The sequence below is a fragment of the Bombina bombina genome, chromosome 6 (assembly GCF_027579735.1).
Source record: "Bombina bombina isolate aBomBom1 chromosome 6, aBomBom1.pri, whole genome shotgun sequence".
Taxonomy (NCBI): domain Eukaryota; kingdom Metazoa; phylum Chordata; class Amphibia; order Anura; family Bombinatoridae; genus Bombina; species Bombina bombina.
The window spans coordinates 55,978,292-56,005,013 of record NC_069504.1 but is presented as its reverse complement, the minus strand read 5'-3'; the positions used below and the strand labels follow the sequence as shown (position 1 = coordinate 56,005,013).

The 26,722-nt window shown below is 38.5% G+C and overlaps 1 protein-coding gene across 1 annotated transcript in view; it reads left to right on the top strand.

The window, feature by feature from the left end:
* The first annotated feature begins 1,816 nt into the window (after positions 1-1,816).
* Positions 1,817-26,722, top strand: part of GDI2 (GDP dissociation inhibitor 2) — a 180,648-nt gene continuing 155,742 nt past the window's right edge. Inside the window, exon 1 of the mRNA XM_053716411.1 lies at positions 1,817-1,972. Within this exon, the coding sequence (XP_053572386.1) occupies positions 1,928-1,972 (45 nt within the window). The 5' untranslated portion in view covers positions 1,817-1,927. The remainder of the gene's footprint in view (positions 1,973-26,722) is intronic.

The window sequence follows — 26,722 nt, the reverse complement described above, 5'->3', positions numbered from 1 at the left end:
CTTCTTCGTTCTCTTGGTATATTTATTTTAAAAAGCTGGAAAGTAAGCTTATTAGCCAGCCCATTTTTGGTTCAGCACCTGAGTAGCGCTTGCTGATTGGATGGCTACATTTAGACACAAATCAGAAAGCGCTACCCAGGTTCTGAACCAAAAATGGGCCGGCTTCTAATCTTACATTCCAGTTTTTTAAAATAAAGATACAAAGAGAACAAAGAAAAATTGGTAATAGGAGTAAATTAGGAAGTTGCTTATAATTGCATGCTCTATCTGAATCATAAAACTTTAATTTTGACTAGACTATCCCTTTAAGGTAATAAAAAAATCGGACTGGGGCGTACCTAGCAGCGTAGTCAGTCTCCCATGATCTGATCCTCACCTTGAAATCAGGTGGTGGCATCAAGGATTGCATTATTTAAATTTTCCAGCAAGTGCTTACATCAGAACTTCGTTTAGATCTATGCACTTGATACCCCCCCCCATTAAGAAGGGGTTTAATGTGCTTGCCTCTTAGTATCCTTTGTTGATGGAACAATACATTACTGGGAGCTAGCTGAACACATTCGGTGAGCCAATGACAGGAGGCATATATGTGCAGCCACCAATCAGCAGCTAGTTTCTACTAGTGCATTGTTGTTCCTGAGCCTACTGGGGTTAGCTTTCACACAAAGGGTACCAAGAGAATGAAGCAAATTAGATAAGAGATGTAAATTGGAAAAGTTGGTTAAAATTGCATGTTCTCTCATCAAAGTTTAAATTTCACTTTACTGTCTCTTTAACACTGTTGCAAGCACTGCTTCTATAGAGCCCTAAGACAAGTGCATGCTCATCAGCTTCTATGAACCTACCCAGGTTTACTCTACATAGAAGTATAACAACAGACTGAAGCAAATCTGATCATTGAAGTAAATTAGAAAGTCACTTCCGGTAAGTCTTCTATGTTAATATCTGTTTTGCCTCTGTCTGGGGGCGCACCGTCGATCCTCTGGCATACACCCCAAGTAAACCTTGGGGAATGAGGTTTACAAGGGGGGGCTTTGCCCCCCTTGAACCCCCCAGGCAGAGGCAAAATAGATAGCGTAGATAGGCGATTACAGTGCCCATCTGATTGGTTGTGAGTCCTGTCACTCACTGGATACGGACCAATCATATGTATGAATTCACCGGAAGTGAAGTCAGATTGGAGTTTTTGATGTATTTGAGTTCTCGATAGAACACTGCCATAGAGTACTAAAGACACATGCACAATCCCGAGCTCTTCTGAGCCTACCTAGTTTACTCTTCAATAAAAGTCACCAAGAGAACGAAGCAAATTTAATAACAGAAGTAAATTGGAAAGTTGTTTAAAATTGCATGCTCTGTCTACATCCTGAAAGTTTAATTTTATCGTCCCTTTAATGAACAACACTTTATATTTATTGGTAACCATGTTACCTATCAAATATTTAGTTATTAGTGTAACAGAACCAATGGGTATCAGTAACAAGGTTCCGACCAGGCCAGACACAAATCACCACGCAGTCTTCCTTCTATAAATGACAGTTATGTAACGCCAGCCACTGCTTGGGACAGATCCAGGCTAGGCTACTGATCCTGCGCAGTGGTAAAGAGGGCCCAGATTTATTCGTATAATGTATGTGATTGGTCAACTGCCCTATTTCCTTTTATTTGCTTATTCCATGCTTTGATAGAGCCACGTGACACACAAAAAACGCCTTCATTCAATCTCCAGCCAATAAGCTACACAGCAACTCCTTCTGCCTCGCTTTCCGATTGGCTCGTCATTGACGTGAGAGTGCCTGAGCTGTCATTGCGTGCGCGCTCCCTTTTTCTCCAGTCACAGCTTCCGCAACTGCCACTCGCGCAGCCCGTGAGCGCGCTCCCCACACTAGCCTGCAGAGCCCCTCGAGTTACTCGTTTGCCGGACACAATGAATGAGGAATACGACGTGATCGTGCTGGGCACCGGCCTCAAGGTGAGATCACGACCTGTTGTGCTAGTTCCGTGAGGCTGCCTGCCACACCTACTTGTGATCCGATGGAAGGGACGGCGGCCTGTCTGAGGCCCGGGACACTCCCTGACCGGGTATCCTGCTCAGAGGGTGGACAGGCAGCTGTCATTAACACTGTACCTTAAATCTTATATTTATAGATGCGGTGTAAGGAATAAAATGGTGCAAGAGACAATAATGCACTGAAATACAGCTCTGCAGTCGGCCACGTTTTATTCCTTTACAAATAATCGTGTTCCTTATAAATAATGTAACCAGGTTTTAGCCATCGTAAATTCTAGAATCATAAACCAATGGAGTTAGCTACATTTTAATAGGAAACAGGGAGGTTTTGGGTTAATGTAACCCCTTGTGTACCAGAGAACAGGAAATGCATGAATTCGTTTGATTCTGATAGAGCATAACATTTTAAACAACTTCCCAATTTGCTTCTATTATCTAATTTGCTTCATCCTCTTTATATCCTTTGTTGAAAAGCATATCTAAATAGGCTCAGTAGCTGCTGATTGGTGGCTGCACATGTGATGGACTCACCCATGTGTATTGCTATTTCTTCAACTAAGGATATCTAAAGAATGAAGCAAATTAAATAATAGAAGTTAATTGGAATGTTGTTTAAAATTGTATTCTCTATCCGAATCATGAATGAAAAAATGTGGGCTTCATGTCCCTTTTAAAGCAGTGTGCGTTTCCTGTCTCGATTGTCAAGGGTTAACTACATATGTTTCATGAACATTTTCAATCTGGGCAATTGTTGCCCAATACCTGTAATTTTAAGACATTGCAATTGCTCCATAGGAAAATAGATTTGACTGACTATAAGTTACTCATCTTGACTGCGCCCGTGTCAAATACTGCTTTACACTTTACCCCCTAGTATTTAAGGGCCAAATGTACAGTAACATTTAGAGTCCAGGGAGAATAAGCTTCTATTTTCATACATGCGTATGCTTTTGGTTTAATGTATACGTTTAATTAATAGGAACATAAAAGGGACTGTGAATTTAAAAATTAGACTTGCATTGTTTATATAGAGCGAGCACTTCTATTTAAATGATCAGATTTGATTTGTTCTCCTGGTATCCTTTGTTGGAGTAAATCTAAAAAGTCTCAGGAACACTCGCCAGTCTTTAGCACTCTATGGCAGCAGTGTTTGCAAATTTGATAATAAAAGTACATTGGAAAGCCGTTTAAAATTGCACCTGCTATATAAACCGTAAAAGTTTAATGTTTAATCTACAGTCCCTTTTAATTGTAATTTATTTAAACCTCTAAATTAAAACTAAATGCATAACACATGTGGAAATAGAAGCCTATTCTCTCTGGAGTCTAAATATTACTGTCATTTTAACTATTTTTTGGCACTACTATAGTAGATCGGATCACGTGTTCACTTTCACTCTTCTCCCTATACACTCATAGATTATGTTCATTGCTCCAGTCTTTCCTTGATGTAAGAAAACTAAATATAATTTGTTTATTTTAAGGAGGGTGTTATTTAAACAAAGATTATATTTAGTTTAGCGAATAGTCTACTTTAAATAACATGGGAGCTGGGGGTGTTCCTTACACTGGAGAGAAAGCTGTCACCTTAATAAATATAGATGAGTGTACTCCATGACTCTAGCAGGAGTCAGGGCCACAGTGTGAAGTGATGACAAGTCTATTGACTTACATACATGTAGGTCAACAGGATGGAAAACAGGAAATAGCCTCTGAATAAATAAGCTATTGTCGAAAATTAGCTTAGGTTAAGGTAGTAAAAGGGCTTTGCCTCTAAATGCTCTGCACTGCCTGTAGTTGCTTAAAGTGACATTATACACTTGTTTTTTCTTTGCATAAATGTTTTGTAGATGATCTATTAACTCTTTGAGTGCTAAGCACTTTCCCACCTGGGTGCTAAGCTAAATTTAATTTTTTTATGTTTTTACATAAAACATTTTTTTTTTTTTTTTTAACAGATCCCCAAGACTTATACCGTTAGAAAGGTTAGACGATTACCTTTCCAATGGTGGGTCTGTAGCTGCATAGATGCCTGAGATACAGGCTTCTAAGCAGGATGTCCCCTTTCCCTATACTTTACATTGTCCATTTTAAATAAAGTTGCGCAGTGACGTCATTGCACGTGACGTTACCGCGCAAAACATGAAGCCCCGGTGATGACTGTCATTATACAGGCCCAATCGCCGGGGTAGGAGCGGGTGGAAGCCTCCAGATCCTTCCTCCGAGGTGGGAGAGCGCTAGAGACGGCTCTGAGCCGTCGTTGACACCTGACTGAGACAATTTGCGACGGCTCAGAACCGTCGTTAACACTCAAGAGGTTAATATAGCCCATAAAGTAAATTTAAAAAAAAAACAACAAAAAACCCCACAACATTACCTCGTTAACAAGACCAATTGGATCATTCAAATGTGGAAATTGCAAAGCATGCCAAAAGTTATCGATAAAGGAATTCATACATCCTAAAACTGGAGATAAATGTAAAATAAAATACTTCTTGTAATGTTGATCAAAATTTGTGGTCTATGTGGCTATCTGCAAGTTGGATTTGATCTATGTAGGTGAAACTACATGTGAATTGAGAGTGAGGGACAAATTTTTATTTTTTTGCCATTGACCAAATTTAAAGACATTATCAGACAAGGCGACTATACCAAATTATATCAATTGGCTTTGTGCCTGTAGCAGTACAGACTTAATACAATAAGTCCTCTTGGATTAAATGAAGATTTTTCATTTAATAGCTTTTTTTGAGCTAACTAATGCTAATATTTATTAGACAAACTGTCTAAAACTTAAAGGGACAGTCTACACCAGGATTGTTATTGTTCAAAAAGAAAGATCATCCCTTTTTATTACCCATTCCCTAGTTTTGCATAACCAACACGGTTATATAAATACTTTTTACCTCTGTGATTACCCTGTATCTAAGCCTCTGCAAACTTCCCATTTATTTCAGTTCTTTTGACAGACATGCATTTTAGCTAATTGGAGCTGGCTCACTGGAACTTCACGTGCGTGAGCACAGTGTTATCTATATCAGTGGTCGCCAATCAGTGGTCCGTGGACCACTGGTGGTCCACGAGGTTGGCAACCCCTGATCTATATGACACACATAAACTAACACCCTCTAGTGGTGAAAAACTGTCAAAATGCCCTGAGAGAAGAGCCGGCCTTCAATGGCTTAGAAATTAGCATATGAACCTCCTAGGTTTAGCTTTCAACTAAGAATACCAAGAAAGCAAAATTGGTGATAAAAGTAAATTGGAAAATCGTTTAAAATTACATTCTCTATCTGAATCATGAAAGTATATTTTGGACTAGACTGTCGCTTTAAATATTCATGAACAATATTAGACTGTAAATATAAAAATATTAGAGAAACATCCATTGTTAATCTCTAAAAAATTAAACTATCACTTCAATTGAACTATCCAAAAGATAAATATTCCTTAAAGATTAAAACAATGCATGAAATATAGCAGCCTATCGATCCATACAGGGATATTGTCAGGATTCTAAAAAAACTTAATCTAACTGAATTTATGAAATGAGAAAAGAGAATAATTTAACAATTTAGGGCAAATTTGTAATAAAAACCTTAAAGGGACACTGAACCCAATTTTTTTCTTTTGTGATTCAGATAGAGCATGCCATTTTAAGCAACTTTCTAATTTATTCCTATTATCAATTTTTCTTCATTCTCTTGCTATCTTTATTTGAAAAATAAGGCATCTAAGCTTTTTATTAAGTTCAGAACTGTGGACAGCACTTTTTTTTTTATTGGTGGATGAATTTATCCACCAATCAGCAAGAACAACCCAGGTTGTTCACCAAAAATGGGCCGGCATCTAAACTTACATTCTTGCATTTCAAATAAAGATACCTAGATAATGAAGAAAATTTGATAATAGGAGTAAATCAGAAAGTTGCTTAAAATTGCATGCTCTATCTGAATCACAAATGAAAAAATTGGGTTCAGTGTCCCTTTAATTTAACTCTTTAGAATCCTTAGACTGTACAGGTAACAATCTGATTAGAGGATCGTGAGAGATTAACAAATAATACCTAAAGAGGGAGAAATAAAACATTTTGGTTCCAAGCAATCGTATTAGCTTTGTAAAGTTATATACTGGGATTACGGTATGAATCCAAAGAGGATAACATTTGTTTTCAATAAAGTTATAGCAGAGTTGAAATAAACGCAAAGAAAAAAAAAACAAGATGCAAACCAAGCCCCCTCTTGCTTCCATGGAAACCCTACAGTATAAAAAGGGTTTAGGAACTTTCAAAAATATACTTTTTGGAGAAATGCTTATGCACTACAGTTATACATTGTAAGGAAGCACAACAAGGAAAACCCTATGTAGGTTCATAGGAGCTCAGGCGTGTGCTTTTAGTACTATGGCAGCAGTGTTTCCAACAATGTTAGTAGAGATTACACATTGTTGTAAGCACAGCTACCATAGAATGCAACAAACACAAGCATGCTCCTGAGCCTACCTAGTTTGTTCTTTAGCAAAGGATACCAGGAGCGTAAAGCAGATTTCATCATACAAGTCAATTTGGAAATTTGTTTTAAAAAATGTGTGCTCGGTTTAATTTAACTTCTCTCTAAGGGGATAGTGTAAAGCAAAACTGTTTTTCCCTTAATGTGTTTCCAATTACTTGGTATACCAGATACAGAGTATAAAATGTAAGCTTCTTTATGTTTATTTTTGTATATTAAATAGCTGGGTTTGAACTCACAACCCATTAAAATGGGTGTAGAACAGTTGAAAATTATCATGTTATTACTCGTCTCTCATAACCCCTTCTGAAAGTGCAGTTTCTTCTGCTGGCTATGTTTACACAGCTATTCTATAGCCAATATTTATATATAGATTTTCAGTATACGTACGGGATAACCACAGGGGAAAAAACTGCTATTTCAAATGCTGATATAAAGATAAAGGAACTATTTGTAAACCATTTAATACATGCCGGCAGGTAAAATGGATCATTAGGAACAAGTTTTAAAGTGGCAAAAAATGTAGGGTTCACTGTCCCTTTTTTAATGTTCATCTAACATTAGATCTTGAGCAATACAAAGAAACTTATGTAAGTATAGTAAAATATGCCTTAAATGTAATTCTAAACCTATAGAGTTACATGTATTCTGTAAGTGCAAGGATGTTTCCAATATTCATTGCAATGTCTATAAATTGTAGAATAATAATAAAATATTTACTTTGTGTTTTATGTAAAAAGTGCAATATCTATTGCAGTCACATACATATTTAACTCCTGCTAATAACTTATTAAATCTGTTTGATGGAGATAATTACACACTTTGTACAATTAATATTGTTCATACCTGTATTATTTAAATTCGCTTTAATGATCATCAGTGGCTGTATAGTAAAAGTACATTGTAAAATGTCTGCCTAAGTTCCTCTTTTGTACTGCAGTTGTAATAGCTGCTTTCATCTGAATTGATGGTGTGTACCCTTGAAGGGACACTGAACCCAGATTTGTCCTTTTGTGATTCAGATAGAGTATACAATTTTAAGCAACTTTCTAATTTACTCCTATTAATTTTTCAAAATTCTCTTGGTATCTTTATTTGAAATGCAAGAATGTAAGTTTATATGTCGGTCTATTTTTGGTGAACAACCTGGGTTCTTGCTGATTGGTGGATAAATTCACCACTAATAAACAAATGCTGTCCAGCGTGCTGAAAAAAACAAATTGCTTAGATGCCTTTTTCAGAAAAGGATAACAAGAGAACCAAAACAAATTAATAATAGGAGTAAATTAGAAAGTTGTTTAAAATTTCATGCTCTATCTGAAAGGGACAGTCTAGGCCAAAATAAACTTTCATGATTCAGATAGAGCATGTAATTTTAAACAATTTTCCAATTTACTTTTATCACCAATTTTGCTTTGTTCTCTTGGTATTCTTAGTTGAAAGCTTAACCTAGGAGGTTCATATGATAATTTCTTAGACATTGAAGCCCACCTCTTTCAGATTGCATTTTAACAGTTTTTCACCACTAGAGGGTGTTAGTTCACATATTTTATATAGATAACACTGTGCTCGTGCACGTGAAGTAATCTGGGAGCAGGCACTGATTGGCTAAACTGCAAGTCTGTCAAAAGAACTGAAAAAAGGGGCAGTTTGCAGAGGCTTAGATACAAGATAATCACAGAGGTTAAAAGTATATTATTATAACTGTGTTGGTTATGCAAAACTGGGGAATGGGTAATAAAGGGATTATCTATCTTTTAAAACAATAAAAATTCTGATGTAGACTGTCCCTTGAATAACGAAAGAAAAAATTTGGGTTCAATGTCCCTTTAAAGGGATGTAGGAGTCCAGCTTGTTACGAAAAATCTACGTAGTGTGTGTTTGCAATATACAAAATTTAAACTATATAGTGTGTGAAAGTTTACCTGGCTCCTGCTCTCACATTTTCGTTGTATTCATTCACTCATTCATTCATTTCTTTTTTCTTTAAAAGATGTCTGGGGGTTGGTCTTCATTAGACTGAATGGAAGCTCACTGCCAGGCGGCACAGTACCACTTCCATTTCTCTCTAAGCTTTTATATAATTTAGATATCGACAAAATAGCACATGCATCCTTTGTATACTCCTTGTACTAGAAGGAAGTCATTAAAGGGATACGTTGTTGAGATAAAGATGGATTTATGTTTAACAATAAACTGAGTTATCTATGATCATCTCACTGCTCAGATTATTTTTTGTATTTATTTTTTCATGGAGGAATAAAAAAAAGTTAACATTCAGTCAGCTACTTTGTTTTGTACAGGCATGTGCAATTAGTAGGGCTGGGTTCACTGCGCATGTGAGTGCTGTGATGTAAAACAGTGCTTTAGCGGTTATTCTGTGACAGGAAACAGAAGACGGTAAAGGCTCTAGACCTGCGAGCACCGGGCCAGGAAGAGCATTTATTAGTTTTACAAACGCTAGGATTGACTATTGAAACAAATAAAGGGGAACTTTCATTTATGAAGTAGAAGATGCTTCATGTAGAAAGCTCCTTTATTTGTTTCAATCGATCGCCATTCTTAGCTGCTACAGCAGCCTACTGCAAAAAAAAAATTCAAGCTGGATTTACCGCACGGCTATTGGCTAATAGGTGAAAATGTCACCTCTTAGCCCAAAAATATTTTTTTTGCTGTAGGCTGCTGTAGCAGCTAAGAACCAGTGGTGTCACTAGGGTTGGTGTCACCCGGTGCGGTAAGTTATGGTGTCACCCCCCCCCCCCCAGAAAGCGCACACACACATACAAACACTCAGACACACTTAAAAACATACTCAGATGCACACACAAACACTCGGAAACACACTCGGACACACACACAAAAACACTGAGACACACACACTTACAAAATATGTAAACTGCACTGCATTAATTATAAAGCTCATGCCTAGAGCTGCTCCCTGGCTCAGCAGAGCATCAAATGAAAGATAAACAGAGCACTCTAAAAATAAATCACTAAAGAAAAGGTTTAGGCGCAAACTATGAAAATTCTGCTCTCTAACTCTGTTCCAAGCCTGTCAGTGCACAGCCCCGGGCCGCGTGTCTACCGCTTCTTATGGCCAATCACCTCTGCACTCTGCCCGCCCTCCTACCTGTTCAGTGTGCACTTAGTGTACCGTAATGGTCTGGTGGGCATCATACGTGGCTCCTTCACTTTAAAGACAGTGTCAAACAGTCATGCGGTCAGGTGCCAGGCATCCCCTCATGATTTGCCAGTTCCCGTTTAGAGAGACAGCACAGCAGTGAGTGACTCCACTGCTCCACATGTCACTGAGCAGTGAGCACAGATAGGCAGGCAGGTTTAGGCTAGCAGCGCAACTTTGCAAGCCCCACGGCATGCCCACAACATTCATAGCGAAATTGGGCAGGGGAGAAGCAAAGTACAAACAAGCAAAAGCAGCCGGGAAAACTATTTGTTGAAATTGCAGCACTGGCTCAAGGGGCAAAAAAATTGTTTGCCAGCCCCTCTAATAAAAAAAAAAATCTATGCATTTCAACATTGTATTTCTTTGAATTTCAATAAAATAAAAAAATAAAAAACATTTTTTTTTTTTTTGGTGTCACCCCCTGGAGGGTGTCCGGATGCGGCCCGCCCTCCCCTAGTGACGCCACTGCTAAGAACGGCGATCGTTTGAAACAAAGGAGCTTTCTACGTGAAGTATCTTCTACTTCATGAATGTAAGTCCCCTTTATTTGTTTCAATAGTCAATCCTAGCGTTTTGTAAAACGCTAGGATTGGCTTTCACTTTAATGCACACATTTGCAGGAGAACTTTTCAGTCCGCTTTAGGAGAATATTAATTATACATTTTGTAACTAGTCAAATTAATGAGTGCTATAGGAAATACGACTAAAAGGATCTAATTTAACTTTTTTTTTTAAATTTTCTTTATTTGGAGCACATGGGAACAGAGCAGGAGAATTTTACAGTTTAACTTGCACATTTTTAAATGGGAACAGAGCAGGAGAATTTTACAGTTTAACTTGCCCATTTTTAAATGATAAATAGGGGCATTATCTCATGCGTATCTTTAGGGGCAAATTTAGGAGGATAGCAAAGATAAGTCTTGCACTAAACTACTATAAAGAGAGTCCCCAGACATACAATATGTATATAGGATAAGTCCCAATGTTCTGTATTTTAGTTTATCGCCCCCTCTAGGACCTTTATGTGCTGCATCAATATCTATGAAAGAAAAATAGGCTACATATTGAGATGTAGAATCCATCCTACTAAGTGTAGGTCTCTGTGCCTATATATTGGGCTATAGTAATGTGAGTCAACGACCTCTGATGAAGCGCATGCGTGAAATGTGTCAAGTTGTTTTACTGTGTACCTCTGTATACTGATGGTACTGACTATTAAAGCAGCCAAAGCCAGTACTTACAATTAAATAAGAAGTATTTCCTTAAACTCTGTTTACATATTAAGCCTGCTTGGGTAGATATTTAAAATACGCCATTAAAAATGTATGTCTTCTGCTCCCCCTGCGTGGAATCCTAAGTTACACATACAAAACTGATAATGCCAACAACTATGAAAGCTCTTTCTTTATCCCTGTTGGTGTATTGCAGCCCTATGGAAGCTAAGGGATTAAAACAGTACTTGCTATGCTCCGGTATATCCAGGTTAGTCTAGTTTTTCAGAACTGATAGTTGTTTTTTTTATGTTTGTATTTCTTTGTATATACAGAGCTGTGTGTTTTCAGATATGCAATAGATGCCACCAACGCTCGTTTCACCTTCTGCTCTGCTTCATATGATTTTAAAGCCTAGAACCTCATGGTAAATCTATTAAGGTTCTACTTTAATAAAAAACAATATATATATATATATAAATATAATTTTTTCCCCCTCCCAGTAAAAGTGAATAAGAACAGTAATGTGAATCCACATGCCTGAGATTTGCTTGTTTTATTTATTTTTAACAAATAAAAGGATATCTAGATCTGAATAAATATATATTTAAAGCGGGTCTTAACAAATGAGGGCGTAGGGAGCTCAAGCTCCTACAATTCATCGTTTTTGGGTTATTTTACATATCTGTATGAAGACTCGACAAAAATATGGGCCTTAAAGGGACAGTCTACACTTTTGTCATCTTAAAGTCTCACCTTAGATTAAGCTGCATATAGCCTCCTGCAGCTTTTCTATATCATGCAACACGAATGGTAAAGTTATTTTGAAATGATTGTTGTTTCTGGCAACTTTGAAATGGCTGCCAAGCTCAGCCCACTGATGGCAGCATATGTCAACCAATCACAAAGGGCTCACTAGTTAAATTCAATAGACTGTCAATGTTATTCAGCAGAATGCCTAGATGCAGTCCAGATTGTGATGTCATCAGTGGGCTGAGCTTAGCAGCCATTTCAAACTGGCCAGAAACAATATTAATTAAAATAACCTTTTTACTGTTCCCCCTGCATGATATAGAAAAGGTGCAGGAGGCTATTTGCCGCTTAATCTAAGGTAACACTTTAGGATGAATACAGTGTAGACTGTCCCTTTTAATTTCTAGTAAAATGCTCTTCTGCCCCTGGGGAGAGGTATGAAGGTCACAGCCAGGCGGCTTTTTGTTTTTCCCTCCGCCTGCATTTTGTTTAGGGTGGAAATTAATGGATTTCTCTGTGTGGTCCTGACAATCATATAGGTTGATTTTAAGATTAAATGTATTTATTTTTTAAATACATTTTATAATAGACACAGCAAATAAATATATTGAAACAGAAAATTCATGTCAGGTTGCAAATTAATTAAGCTGTATATTTGTTCGTTAGACATTGCTATCCCCACATATCTAGTAGCATAGGGGGCTCGGCAATTTGGTTTATATTTTATACATTAACCATTTGTGTGGCTCCAGGTGTATCCACCCCTGTAGTGATGCACCAGCATGCAGAATCATGAGATTAAAGGTTTATTCCACACTGGAGCACATTTTAAGGGAATAAAACCCCCACAGTAATTTTAAATTACACTGAGTGAAAGAAGAAATGCTTCTTTATGACCCTTATAAGTATCACATGATTATAAGCTTAGTGTTAAATAGATTAAAGCTTGGTGGACACTCTCACTATTTAAATTATGGAAGCAAATGATAGGCTCTGTTGGCCAATTTCCACTCTAGTTAATTCTGTTTTGTATGAACAAGATTTTCTGGAAGTAAGAAGGATCTATCCTACCATCCTCCATAGCATTTACATTACAGGTAACCCTGCCCTTAGATTTCCTCTTAAATGGGACACTACTGTAATTTATGTATGTGACTTGTTTTACCAGTTTCATAGTATTAAATGTATTAGAAACTGTCCATTTTATGTTTATTTTTACAATTGAAATAGCATTTTTTTGTATACTGAATACACCACCTATGTAATGAAGATTTAGTATTGTCCTTTGTGTATAGATAGATAAGATAAGGTCTCTTCCTGCAGGCTAAGCCCACTTAAATTAACAATGGGTAGTGGTTTTAATGAACAAAATCAGCTATTTTAATTACAACTATAAATATATACCAGTTGTAGAATATTAAATGTATGGAAATTACTTGTTTAACCCCTTGAGTGCTAACAACAACTGAGCCGTCACAGAGTTTCCCACTCAGGGGCTAACGACAGCTCAGAGCCGTCGCTAGCACTCTCCTACCTTGAGGGAGATCTGGGGGCTCCCACCCGCTCCTACCCCCGGCGATCGGGCCTGTATAGTGACAGTCATCGCCGTGTTTCACGTTATGCGCAATGACGTCACTGCGCAACTTTATTTAAACATAAAAATATTAAGTATAGGAAAAGGGGGCATGCTGCTTAGAAGCCTGTATCTACAGACCCCCAAGACCCACCATTGGAAAGGTAATTGCCTAACCTTTCCAACAGTGTAAGTCTTGGATCTGGAAAAAAAGGAAAGAAAAAAACCTTTGAATTGATTAGCACCCAGGTGAGAGTGCTTAGCACTCAAAGGGTTAAGTCAATGGGAGCCATTAAAGGACCACTTAAACGCAGTAGAATGACATAATTAACAAGTACATAATAAAAAGACAATTCAATAGAACTTGCTCTGAATATCAAATAGGCAGATGATTTAATTTTTTTTCTCCCGTTTTCTGGCCCCCTGGATCATGTGACAGACATCAGCCCATCAGACTAGTATACGTATACCCTGTTAGCTTGTGCACATGCTAAGTAGGATCTTGTTACCCAGAAAGTATAAATATAAAAAGGCCCCTTTAAGGGGAAATGCATTTTACAGTAAAGTGTCTTTAAGGAACATAAAGTAAAAAACTAAATGGCATAAACATTTAAATGAAATATTCAACATTTTTCATTTTTCACTTATTTTTTGTAAAGCGTTTTTAAATGATTTTGTTAGATTTAAAAGCAATATGTGTTTAATAGCTATGGGGAAAACCGCTGTAAAATTATATATTTATATCTTAGTCTGCAAAGTGAGCATCTGTTAGGTGGGAGGCGAGTGACTCCTAAATGTGATTCATTAGATTTATAGAATGGATAAACAAAGTGCAGTTTACTGGGTGTGAATAGGCTTCTGTTACTAGTCCTGTGCAGAATAAGACGTTTCTCTACACATCTCTGGGTCAAGGGTGACGTTTTCTATTTTTTTATTTTTACAAGATGATCTTGAGTACAAATTACACATGGGCGACACTTTGGATTTGGCACTTGTTTGCTAAACTAATTTGGCCCCTGCTTGCAGCCATATTTGGCATTTGTTTAGCAAACCAGGGCCAAATCTGCATTTTCACCCATGCCTAGTACCACTGATACCTTTTTAGTAAAATTATCAATAGTGAAAGCTAAATCGCTGACGATTCATGAAGGAACTTCTTTATTACACACTACAGTTGCAGCAAATAAAACCACACAGTATAGCGATAGCCCTGAGGCAGAGTGCCAGGGTTTGCCACCCTTGCTCTAGTAGATATGAATGCCTTAATCCATGAACCAGTTTCCATCCAGAGTTAAATAGGGAGATGAAAGGCTAAAATTAAACTTTCATGATTCAGATAGAACATGCAATTAAGAACAGGTAATTCTATTATCTAAATTGTGCAGTCTTTTTAGATGCACACTGTGGGGCACAACTCCTACTGAGCCTGTGCGAGAGCTAACAGTTTATACAGACTTGCGATTGGTTGTCTCATGAGAAAGGGAACATGAAAGAATACTTTGTAAAAAAATAATAAATCTACTGCCCATTTGAAAGCACTATTTATTTGTTGAATAAGCAGTTCTATTGTGTTCATTTAAACTGACAGTGTACTGTAAAATTGTTTACAAACTCATTTACATTTATTTTGTCATTTGAAATAGCTGGGGGTGTTTTCTTTTGAAACTACCACCTACACTGGAAACTGATTCCCTGTTTTCTATGTAAGCAAGAGACGGTAGCAAAAATCAACCTGGCTGTGGTGAGGGAGAGATTTTGTATCTGAAATAGATGGTTTTGCTCAATGAACCCCACCCCTAGTTAACATTTCAATACTGAACTATTGGCCTTTGTTTTTACAGAGATAATATAGAGGTATGTATATTTCTGCAGGCTCAGACCCTTTAAATATGTATGTTCTTGAGAACAATCGGTGGTGGTTTCAGTTAACAAAAGCAGCTATTTCATATAGAAATATAAACCTAAAGGAACAATTCCAATACATTGGAAACGCATAAAGAGGAGAGGAAATATATTTTTCAGTAGCATGTGCCTTTTCCGAGTTCCCAAATAAATAAATATTATAAAAATATATATATATATATATATATATATATATATATATATATATATATATATATATATATATATATATATATATATATATAAAAGCAAAAAGAGTCAGTTGCACTCTCACAAACAGTTCTCCAAGGGCCAGGGTGCTAGAGTAGTTGAAATGTAGCAAAACAGGAAACAGCACTCTCTGGACTTAAGTAAAAAACAAGTAGTTTATTCAGTAATGTTTCGGGGAATGCTCTGATGAAGGGGAGCATTCCCCGAAACGTTACTGAATAAACTACTTGTTTTTTACTTAAGTCCAGAGAGTGCTGTTTCCTGTTTTTTTTCTATATCTATATATCTATATATCTATATATCTATATATCTATATATCTATATATCTATAGATCCCTGAGACGTTATCCATTAAAGCTGACTTTTTTTTCACGCAAATCCTGAGAGTGCAATATTTGTTGAAACTACTTATTGGCTATATTTGCACCCATGTAGCTGTACCTGGTGGGAGGTTTCGTTCTGTCTGGACTATATATGTGTGTGTGTATATATATATATATATATATATATATATATATATATATATATATATATATATATATATATATATATATATATATATATATATATATATATATATATATATATAATGTGTGTATACATGCATACCTACCTACCCTTATTGATCTATTGTACTTCAATATTACACCCACGTGGCTGACCTTTGGTGGGGGCTTAAACAACTGAGTGGGTATGTATTTTTTTTATTGTATAAAGTTAATTACTATACATGCAGTTCTCTATCTCGTAAAACATTATTCCTCTATTTTAGTTGTTAGGTCATTGTTTCAGGTTTGTGGTATTCTCTAGAACATCCTCTTTATTAATGTGTGACAAGCAGAGATTTCTCATCGGCTAGGCGTGATAGCATCTTTATTTTTTTTTTACCCACTGCCGCTGTGTAGCAAGAGACCTGTCAGAGTGCAGACCTGGGAGCTGTGTGATTTATTCATCTAGTTTTACACAGCACTGCCTTGTGTTTCCTGCATGCTGGGACATTTATTCCTGGCTGCTGCTTATGGAAGTTTTGGCTCAGAATCTGATGACGATGGCTTTTTTGTTTTACTTAAATGCATGTTTTTATTATAGAGCAAAATGGCCAATATGACATTTTGTGCTATAAGAAGATCATGCATCTATGTAAAAAAATAAAAATATATAAATAAAAACAAAGAAAACCTGAATGGAATGGCTAAAAGCACTGCATACAAAAGAACCTTTTACTTTACTACAACATGAGTGTTGCATTTAGCCTTTCCTTGAAGTTGTTGTGTTTTTTTTTTTTTGTTTTTTTTTTTTAATAATAATTTTAAAAACATTGTTGCAGTGGTGTCAAATAGGGCTGCGCATCTTCACTGCTATTACGATTATCATGGTAACGATTCAATTCGGCGATGCATCACGATTACTGCCCATGATTTTCATGAACTTGTTCTATTCCATATATTTTTATATATGCACACACACATACACATGCGAACACACACATACACATGCGCACGTTACATATATTCTCAGAACCTCTCTGCAGTAGGATTACAGTTCCCTGTCAGACTCGCCTGGCATGTATGGGGTTAATGGTGCCTATCTGGGAGTTGCCTGTTCTGTCACCTGTCTTTATATAATATAAGAAAAATAAATAGTAGTTTGGGAGCGCTAAAAGCTAAATGAGAAAAGTCTGGAAACTGATATATAGTTTATCAAAAATATATTTATTAAAATAATATAAAACATGTATATAACATTTGAAATAGATTGTGGGACGTCTCCCTTTGTAGTTTAAGAACAAGTAAAATTTACTGCATCAAAAGAACACTTTTGTATATTTCTCTAAAAGATTCCACCTAGGTTTTTCATTTTCACCTTAAATCAATTGTCTTTAATTTCCACCTTAATTCTGATACTGTGTGGCCGTAAGAAATTTCTCAGATATATCGTTTCCCACTTTTGTATTGTTACTTTGTATCAGATGGAAACAATTTACATTTCATTGTCCAATAAATTGTTATTTCAGTTAACTTTTTGTAGCAATGTCTTTTGGTGTATAATATATAAACAGAGTTATCTGTACTCAGTAAAAATTGATATTTTTTGGTAGGGCTTACCGGCTCTTCTGACACGTCTGTGTCTGATGGTATCTCGGTCTCTCTGTTTATATATTATACACCAAAAGACATTGCTACAAAAAGTTAACAACTGAAATAACAATTTATTGGACAATGAAATGTAAATTGTTTCCATCTGATACAAAGTAACAATACAAAAGTGGGAAACGATATAATATCTGAGAAATTTCTTACGGCCACACAGTATCAGAATTAAGGTGGAAATTAAAGACAATTGATTTAAGGTGAAAATGAAAAACCTAGGTGGAATCTTTTAGAGAAATATACAAAAGTGTTCTTTTGATGCAGTAAATTTTACTTGTTCTTAAACTACAAAGGGAGACGTCCCACAATCTATTTCAAATGTTATATACATGTTTTATATTATTTTAATAAATATATTTTTGATAAACTATATTTCTCCAACATAGGTGTGTCCGGTCCACGGCGTCATCCTTACTTGTGGGATATTCTCTTCCCCAACAGGAAATGGCAAAGAGCCCAGCAAAGCTGGTCACATGATCCCTCCTAGGCTCCGCCTACCCCAGTCATTCTCTTTGCCGTTGTACAGGCAACATCTCCACGGAGATGGCTTAGAGTTTTTTAGTGTTTAACTGTAGTTTTTATTATTCAATCAAGAGTTTGTTATTTTAAAATAGTGCTGGTATGTACTATTTACTCAGAAACAGAAAAGAGATGAAGATTTCTGTTTGTATGAGGAAAATGATTTTAGCACCGTAACTAAAATCCATGGCTGTTCCACACAGGACTGTTGAGAGCAATTAACTTCAGTTGGGGGAACAGTGTGCAGTCTCTTACTGCTTGAGGTATGACACATTCTAACAAGACGATGTAATGCTGGAAGCTGTCATTTTCCCTATGGGATCCGGTAAGCCATGTTTATTAAAATAGTAAATAAGGGCTTCACAAGGGCTTATTAAGACTGTAGACTTTTTCTGGGCTAAATCGATTCATTATTAACACATATTTAGCCTTGAGGAATCATTTATTCTGGGTATTTTGATATGATTATATCGGCAGGTAAGGGTTAAAGCTTCCAAATTTGGTGTGCAATACTTTTAAGGCTTTAAGACACTGTGGTGAAATTTTGGTGAATTTTGAACAATTCCTTCATACTTTTTCGCAATTGCAGTAATAAAGTGTGTTTAGTTTAAAATTTAAAGTGACAGTAACGGTTTTATTTTAAAACGTTTTTTGTGCTTTGTTATCAAGTTTATGCCTGTTTAACATGTCTGAACTACCAGATAGATTGTGTTCTGACTGTGGGGAAACCAAGGTTCCTTCTCATTTAACTATATGTATTTTATGTCATAAAAAAAAAAAAAAAAAAAAAAAAAAAAAAAAAAATTTAGTAAAAATGATGCCCAAGATGATTCCTCAAGTGAGGGGAGTAAGCATGGTACTGCATCATCCCCTCCTTCGTCTACACCAGTCTTGCCCATACAGGAGGCCCCTAGTACATCTAGTGCGCCAATACTCCTTACTATGCAACATTTAACGGCTGTAATGGATAATTCTATCAAAAACATTTTAGCCAATATGCCCACTTATCAGTGAAAGCGCGACTGCTCTGTTTTAGAAAATTCTGTAGAGCATGAGAACGCTGATGATATGGTTTCTGAAGGGCCCCTACACCAGTCTGAGGGGGCCAGGGAGGTTTTGTCTGAGGGAGAAATTTCAGATTCAGGAAACATTTCTCAACAAGCTGAACCTGATGTGATTACTTTTAAATTTAAGTTGGAACATCTCCGCGCTCTGCTTAAGGAGGTGTTATCCAATTTGGATGATTGTGATTATCTGGTCATTCCAGAACCACTATGTAAAATGGAAAAGTTCTTAGAGGCCCCGGGGCCCCCCGAAGCTTTTCCTATATCCAAGCGGGTGGCGTACATTGTTAGTAAAGAATGGGACAGGCCCGGTATACCTTTAGTACCTCCCCCCATATTTATAAAATTGTTTTCCTATAGTCGACCCCAGAAAGGACTGATGGCAGACAGTCCCCAAGGTCGAGGGGGCGGTTTCTACTCTACACAAGCGCGCCACTATACCCATAGAAGATAGTTGTGCTTTCCAAGATCCTATGGATAAAAAATTAGAAGGTCTGCTAAAGATGTTTGTTCAGCAAGGTTCCCTTCTACAACCAATTGCATGCATTGTCCCTGTCACTGCAGCCGCGTGTTTCTAGTTTGATGAGCTAGGAAAGGCGATTATTAGTAATTCTTCTTCTTATGAGGAGATTATGGACAGAATTCGTGCTCTTAAATTGGCTAATTCTTTTACCCTAGACGCCACCTTGCAATTGGCTAGGTTAGCGGCGAAAAAATTCTGGGTTTGCTATTGTGGCGCAGAGCGCTTTGGTTAAAATCTTGGGCAGCGGATGCGTCTTCCAAGAACAAATTGCTTGACATTCCTTTCAAGGGGAAAACACTCTTTGGCCCTGACTTGAAAGAGATTATCTCTGATATCACTGGGGGCAAGGGCCACGCCCTTCCTCAGGATAGGTCTTTTCAAGACCAAAAATAAACCTAAGTTTCGTCCCTTTCGCAGAAACGGATCAGCCCCAAGGGCTACGTCCTCTAAGCAGGAAGGTAATACTTCTCAAGCCAATCCAGCCTGGAGACCTATGCAAGGCTGGAACAAAGGAAAGCAGGCCAGGAAACCTGCCACTGCTACCAAGACAGCATGAAATGCGGGCCCCCGATCCGGGACCGGATCTGGTGGGGGGCAGACTCTCTCTCTTCGCTCAGGCTGGGGCAAGAGATGTTCTGGATCCTTGGGCGCTAGAAATAGTCTCCCAAGGTTATTCTCTGGAGTTCAAGGGGCTTCCTCCAAGGGGGAGGTTCCACAGGTCTCAGTTGTCTTCAGACCACATAAGAAGACAGGCATTCTTACATTGGGTAGAAGACCTGCTAAAAATGGGAGTGATTCATCCTGTTCCATTAGGAGAACAAGGGATGGGGTTCTACTCCAATCTGTTCATAGTTCCCAAAAAAGAGGGAACGTTCAGACCAATCTTAGATCTCAGGATCTTGAACAAGTTTCTCAAGGTTCCATCGTTCAAGATGGAAACCATTCGAACACTCCTTCCTTCCATCCAGGAAGGTCAATTCATGACCAAGGTGGATTTCAAGGATGCGTATCTACATATTCCTATCCACAAGGAACATCATCGGTTCCTAAGGTTTGAATTCCTGGACAAGCATTTCCAGTTCGTGGCGTTTTCTTTCGGATTAGCCACTGCTCCTAGGATTTTCTCATAGGTACTAGGGTCCCTTCTGGCGGTGCTAAGACCAAGGGGCATTGCTGTAGTACCTTACTTGGACGACATTCTGATTCGAGCGTCGTCCCTTCCTCAAGTAAAGGCTCACACGGACATTGTCCTGGCCTTTCTCAGATCTCACGGATGGAAAGTGAACGTGGAAAAGAGTTCTCTATCTCCGTCAACGAGGGTTCCCTTCTTGGGAACTATAATAGACTCCTTAGAAATGAGGATTTTTCTGACAGAAGCCAGAAAAACAAAACTTCTAGACTCTTGTCGGATACTTCATTCCGTTCCTCTTCCTTCCATAGCGCAGTGCATGGAAGTGATAGGTTTGATGGTAGCGGCAATGGACATAGTTCCTTTTGTGCGCATTCATCTAAGACCATTACAGGTGGCTGTCCCTGGACAACCTGTCACAAGGGATGACCTTCCGCAGACCAGAGTGGGTCATTGTCACGACCGACGCCAGTCTGATGGGCTGGGGCGCGGTCTGGGGATCCCTGAAAGCTCAGGGTCTTTGGTCTCGGGTAGAATCTCTTCTACCGATAAATATTCTGGAACTGAGAGCGATATTCAATGCTCTCAAAGCTTGGCCTCAGCTAGCGAGGGCCAAGTTCATACATCAACCATCAGGGGGGAACAAGGAGTTCCCTAGCGATGGAAGAAGTGAACAAAATCATTATATGGGCGGAGTCTCACTCCTGCCACCTGTCTGCTATCCACATCCCAGGAGTGGAAAATTGGGAAGCGGATTTTCTGAGTCGTCAGACATTGCATCCGGGGGAGTGGGAACTCCATCCGGAAATCTTTGCCCAAGTCACTCAACCGTGGGGCATTCCAGACATGGATCTGATGGCCTCTCGTCAGAACTTCAGAGTTCCTTACTACGGGTACAGATCCAGGGATCCCAAGGCGGCTCTAGTGGATGCACTAGTAGCACCTTGGACCTTCAAACTAGCTTATGTGTTCCCGCCGTTTCCTCTCATCCCCAGGCTGGTAGCCAGGATCAATCAGGAGAGGGCGTCGGTGATTTTGATAGCTCCTGCGTGGCCACGCAGGACCTGGTATGCAGATCTGGTGAATATGTCATCGGCTCCACCATGGAAGCTACCTTTGAGACGAGACCTTCTTGTTCTAGGTCCGTTCGACCCACTCCAGCTGACTGCTTGGAGATTGAACGCTTGATCTTATCAAAGCGAGGGTTCTCAGATTCTGTTATTAATACTCTTGTTCAGGCCTGAAAGCCTGTAACCAGAAAAATTACCACATAATTTGGTATATCTGTTGGTGTGAATCTGCAGGATTCCCTTGGGACAAGGTTAAGATTCCTAAGAGTCTATCCTTCCTTCGAGAAGGATTGGAAAAAGGATTATCTGCAAGTTCCTTGATGGGACAGATTTCTGCCTTGTCTGTGTTACTTCACAAAAAGCTGGCAGCTGTGCCAGATGTTCTAGCCTTTGTTCAGGCTCTGGTTAGAATCAAGCCTGTTTACAGAATTTTGACTCCTCCTTGGAGTCTCAACCTAGTTCTTTCAGTTCTTTAGGGGGTTCCGTTTGAACCCTTACATTCCGTTGATATTAAGTTATTATCTTGGAAAGTTTTGTTTTTGGTTGCAATTTCTTCTGCTAGAAGAGTTTCAGAATTATCTGCTCTGCAGTGTTCTTCTCCTTATCTGGTGTTCCATGCAGATAAGGTGGTTTTGCGTACTAAACCTGGTTTTCTTCCAAAAGTTGTTTCTAACAAAAACATTAACCAGGAGATAGTTGTGCCTTCTTTGTGTCCTAATCCAGTTTCAAAGAAGGAACGTTTGTTGCACAACTTGGATGTAGTTCGTGCTCTCAAATTTTACTTAGCAGCTACTAAGGATTTCAGACAAACTTTGTCTTTGTTTGTTGTTTATTCTGGTAAACGGAGAGGTCAAAAAGCAACTTCTACCTCTCTCTCCTTCTGGATTAAAAGCATTTTCCGATTGGCTTATGAGACTGCCGGACGGCAGCCTCCTGAAAGAATCACAGCTTATTCCACTAGGGCTGTGGCTTCCACATGGGCCTTCAAGAACGAGGCTTCTGTTGATCAGATATGTAAGGCAGCGACTTGGTCTTCACTGCACACTTTTTCTAAATTTTACAAATTTGATACTTTTGCTTCTTCTGAGGCTATTTTTGGGAGAAAGGTTTTGCAAGCCGTGGTGCCTTCCATTTAGGTGACCTGATTTGCTCCCTCCCTTCATCCGTGTCCTAAAGCTTTGGTATTGGTTCCCACAAGTAAGGATGACGCCGTGGACCGGACACACCTATGTTGGAGAAAACAGAATTTATGTTTACCTGATAAATTACTTTCTCCAACGGTGTGTCCGGTCCACGGCCCGCCCTGGTTTTTTTAATCAGGTCTGATAATTTATTTTCTTTAACTACAGTCACCACGGTAACATATGGTTTCTCCTATGCAAATATTCCTCCTTAACGTCGGTCGAATGACTGGGGTAGGCGGAGCCTAGGAGGGATCATGTGACCAGCTTTGCTGGGCTCTTTGCCATTTCCTGTTGGGGAAGAGAATATCCCACAAGTAAGGATGACGCCGTGGACCGGACACACCGTTGGAGAAAGTAATTTATCAGGTAAACATAAATTCTGTTATCAGTTTCCAGACTTTTCTCATTTAGCTTTTAGCGCTCCCAAACTACTATTTATTTTTGTTATTGTGTATTAATTTACGGTAATTATAGGGAAAATTACTTGTGAGGGAGCTTTGGGGAATAATACCTGGCGCTGCTCTTTATATACTTATATTTATATAATATAAGCCTTTCCAAGCCGCCTCCTCCCCTGTATGTCAGTTCGTTTTTTGTTTTTTTTTTATTGCAAGTACTGTGAGTTTGCCCTCCCTTCACTGACTGCTGCTTTATTTAATACTATTGGTATTGGTAGTACTAGCAGTGAGTGCCTATTGCTGTTCTACGTTATCAGCAGCTAATTCAGAGGGATTGTATGAATTCCTGTGACACTGGCTACAGAGAGCATCTCTCTGACGTGCACAATATTGCACTACGTAGAACAGCGATAGGCACTGACTGCTAGTACTACCAATACCAATAGTATTAAATAAAGCAGCAGTCAGTGAAGGGAGGGCAAACTCACAGTACTTGCAATAAAAAAAATAAACGAACTGACTCGTGCACGCCCCTGAGTCTACATATGTTTTCTCATAGAAAGGATGTAAGTTTCAATCGAGACAGGGGTAAATTTGATGAAAGCATTAAACTGGGTTTTTTGTTTTACAATTGTATTCTCTGTCTGATTACATGTCAGCAATACTGTAAGCAGCGATAAAATGAAATGTATACAAGGGCAGGACAGTGTAGAACAGGGTATTTATTTTGCCGTGGTCCTGTGATTACAGCTTCCAGCCTTGGGTGAGGGTTGTGTAAACCATTTAGTATCACTGATTTCTAATTAGTTTAAGACCTGTGACCACAAGGGCTCCGGCACCAATGGAGGTGAGTCTTAGGGCCAGCTCAAACACATCTCTCCCAGTTCGGACCTAGCATTAAATAAAGCAGCAGTCAGTGAAGAGAGGGCAAACCAAACTCACAGTACTTGCAATAAAAAAATAAACGAACGAAGCGGCTTGGAAAGGCTTATATTGTGGCTCCAGTACATTAGTCAAGTTTAAAAACGGAGCGATGAGTAAACCAGAGTGTTCCATTTCCTCACATACCGCGGGGGTCAGGTAAGACACCAACGATGGCTGCTTGCAATAAAAAAATAAACAAACTGACATACAGGGGAGAAGGCGGCTTGGAAAGGCTTATGTTGTGGCTCCAGTACATTTAGTCAAGTTTAAAAACGGAGCAATGAGTAAAACAGGAAACTGACAGTACAAGACCCATTTCCTCACATACCGAATCCCCTGCCCATGACGTCACTGACCCGGAATCGATTCAGATCCTTCACTGCATCGATGCAGAATCGTTCACTGCTGCATCGTGATGCATCGGTGTGACGATTATTTTTGACAGCCCTAGTGTCAAAGTGGCGGCCAGCGGGCCTCATTCGGCCCGCAACCTAATTGTGTGTGGCCAAGAAGCCTCCAGGAAAAATAATTATAAAATGCTTATTACTTTAAAAGGTGAGTGCACTGATTTCACACATTTTTTGCACATTCATTTCCTTAATTTTCTCTCTTACTAAAATCACACACTTTATATCTATATATATATTTTATATGTATTTATATTATATCCAACAGGTATATGTCTATCACTATATAAACAGTGTGTCGCTATGCTGACATCATTGTAATCCACTATTTATCATGCAGAGGAAATGTTATTCTGTGCGCATACATGTGCCAAACTGCGAGTGCGCTCAGAACAGGGCTGCTAGAGAAAAAAAAGCACAGACTCTGTAGTAGAGCAACCGGGGGGAACGTATGTGTCACCTTCTTAAAAGCATTAGAGCGCGTTTCATCAAGCCAGAGTAACTTAGTTAGGCGTTACAGAACAGTCTTTTGAAATGTATACAGTTAAAGCAAACACCACTGCTGTGTTTAGCAATGGTAAGATGTGTGCGGCCCACGTGAGTTGCACTTGTATGGAAAATGTCCCTCGACTCAAATGAGTTTGACACCCCTGACCTAAAGGGACATTAACCACTGAAATTGTCATTCTAATATTTAACTTAGGCTTATTTCCTCTTGAGTTTGGGACAACTGTGTATTCTTGATCTGGGTTACATCATTGCTGTGTCCATTATTAATAGAGACTAAACTGTGTTTCTACAAAATTTAAACAACTTTTATATAATTGCAAAAATACTTCTGCTTATTATTATTCACAGCTCATCTTTGTTTAACATTATATACAGCCTGTATTTAGTGCCCCTTTTATACACGAGTGGTTGCTCCTAGGCTGTGTGTGCATAGCTGTCCACATATGTATTTCCTAACACATCATCATTTTGTGTTGGCAGATGGACAAAGGGCAGTGCAGGAAGCTTTGACATCCATTCCCTCTGACCACATAGTGCCATTGAGACACAGTCAATATTTTGGTGTTTTTTTTTTTTTTTTAACTGTTTCTCAATATATAATCTTGTTCAGTAACAATACTGTAACCCATATGGTTTTGTGCAGCATGTTTGCAATATAAGATGTTTGTTATATGCAGTAAAAGAAACGTTGGTTGTAATGTACTTGGTGACATTTCAGCCCAAATTAGAATCCACATGGATGTATTTCTTCTACTAGATACGACGAGTCCACGGATTCATCCTTACTTGTGGGATATTATCCTCCTGCTAACAGGAAGTGGCAAAGAGCACCACAGCAGAGCTGTGTATATATAGCTCCTCCCTTCTCTCCACCCCCAGTCATTCTCTTTGCCTATACTAGTAATAGGAAGAGGTAAAGTGAAAGGTGTTAAAATGATAGTTTTTATTTTCTTCAAGCAAGACTTTTTTATTTTTAATGGTACCGGTGAGTGCTATTTTTCCTCAGGCAGCAGATGGATGAAGATTTCGGCCTGGAGGCTGATGATCTTAGCAGTTGTCACTAAGATCCAGAGGAGTTCCCACAGAATGGTTGAGGAGTACTTGAGAAGTTGCAATGTGGGGAACGTTTTTCATGCTACAAGCATTGAGGTATGTTCAGTCATTTTTTTTTTCTGGAGAGACTGTGGTATTTCAGAACTGGCTGACATAATTCCCATGAGGGAAGGGGTAAGCAGTAATCCTACATGTAATGAAGGGGTATTACTGGGACCTGTATATTATGGCTAAAAATTGGTTGACACTGGTAACATAATGTTTTGATGAGAAATGGTTTTATGTTTGATGGCACTGGAGGGTTTCACATGGCTTGTAGTGCTATATTGGGAATATGAAAAACCCACATGGCTAGTTTCCTTTACCGCTTTACAGCGTTTTTTTTTACTAGGCAGAGAGAAATCGTAGGATTGGCGGGTCCTAATTTCGCGCCTCAGAT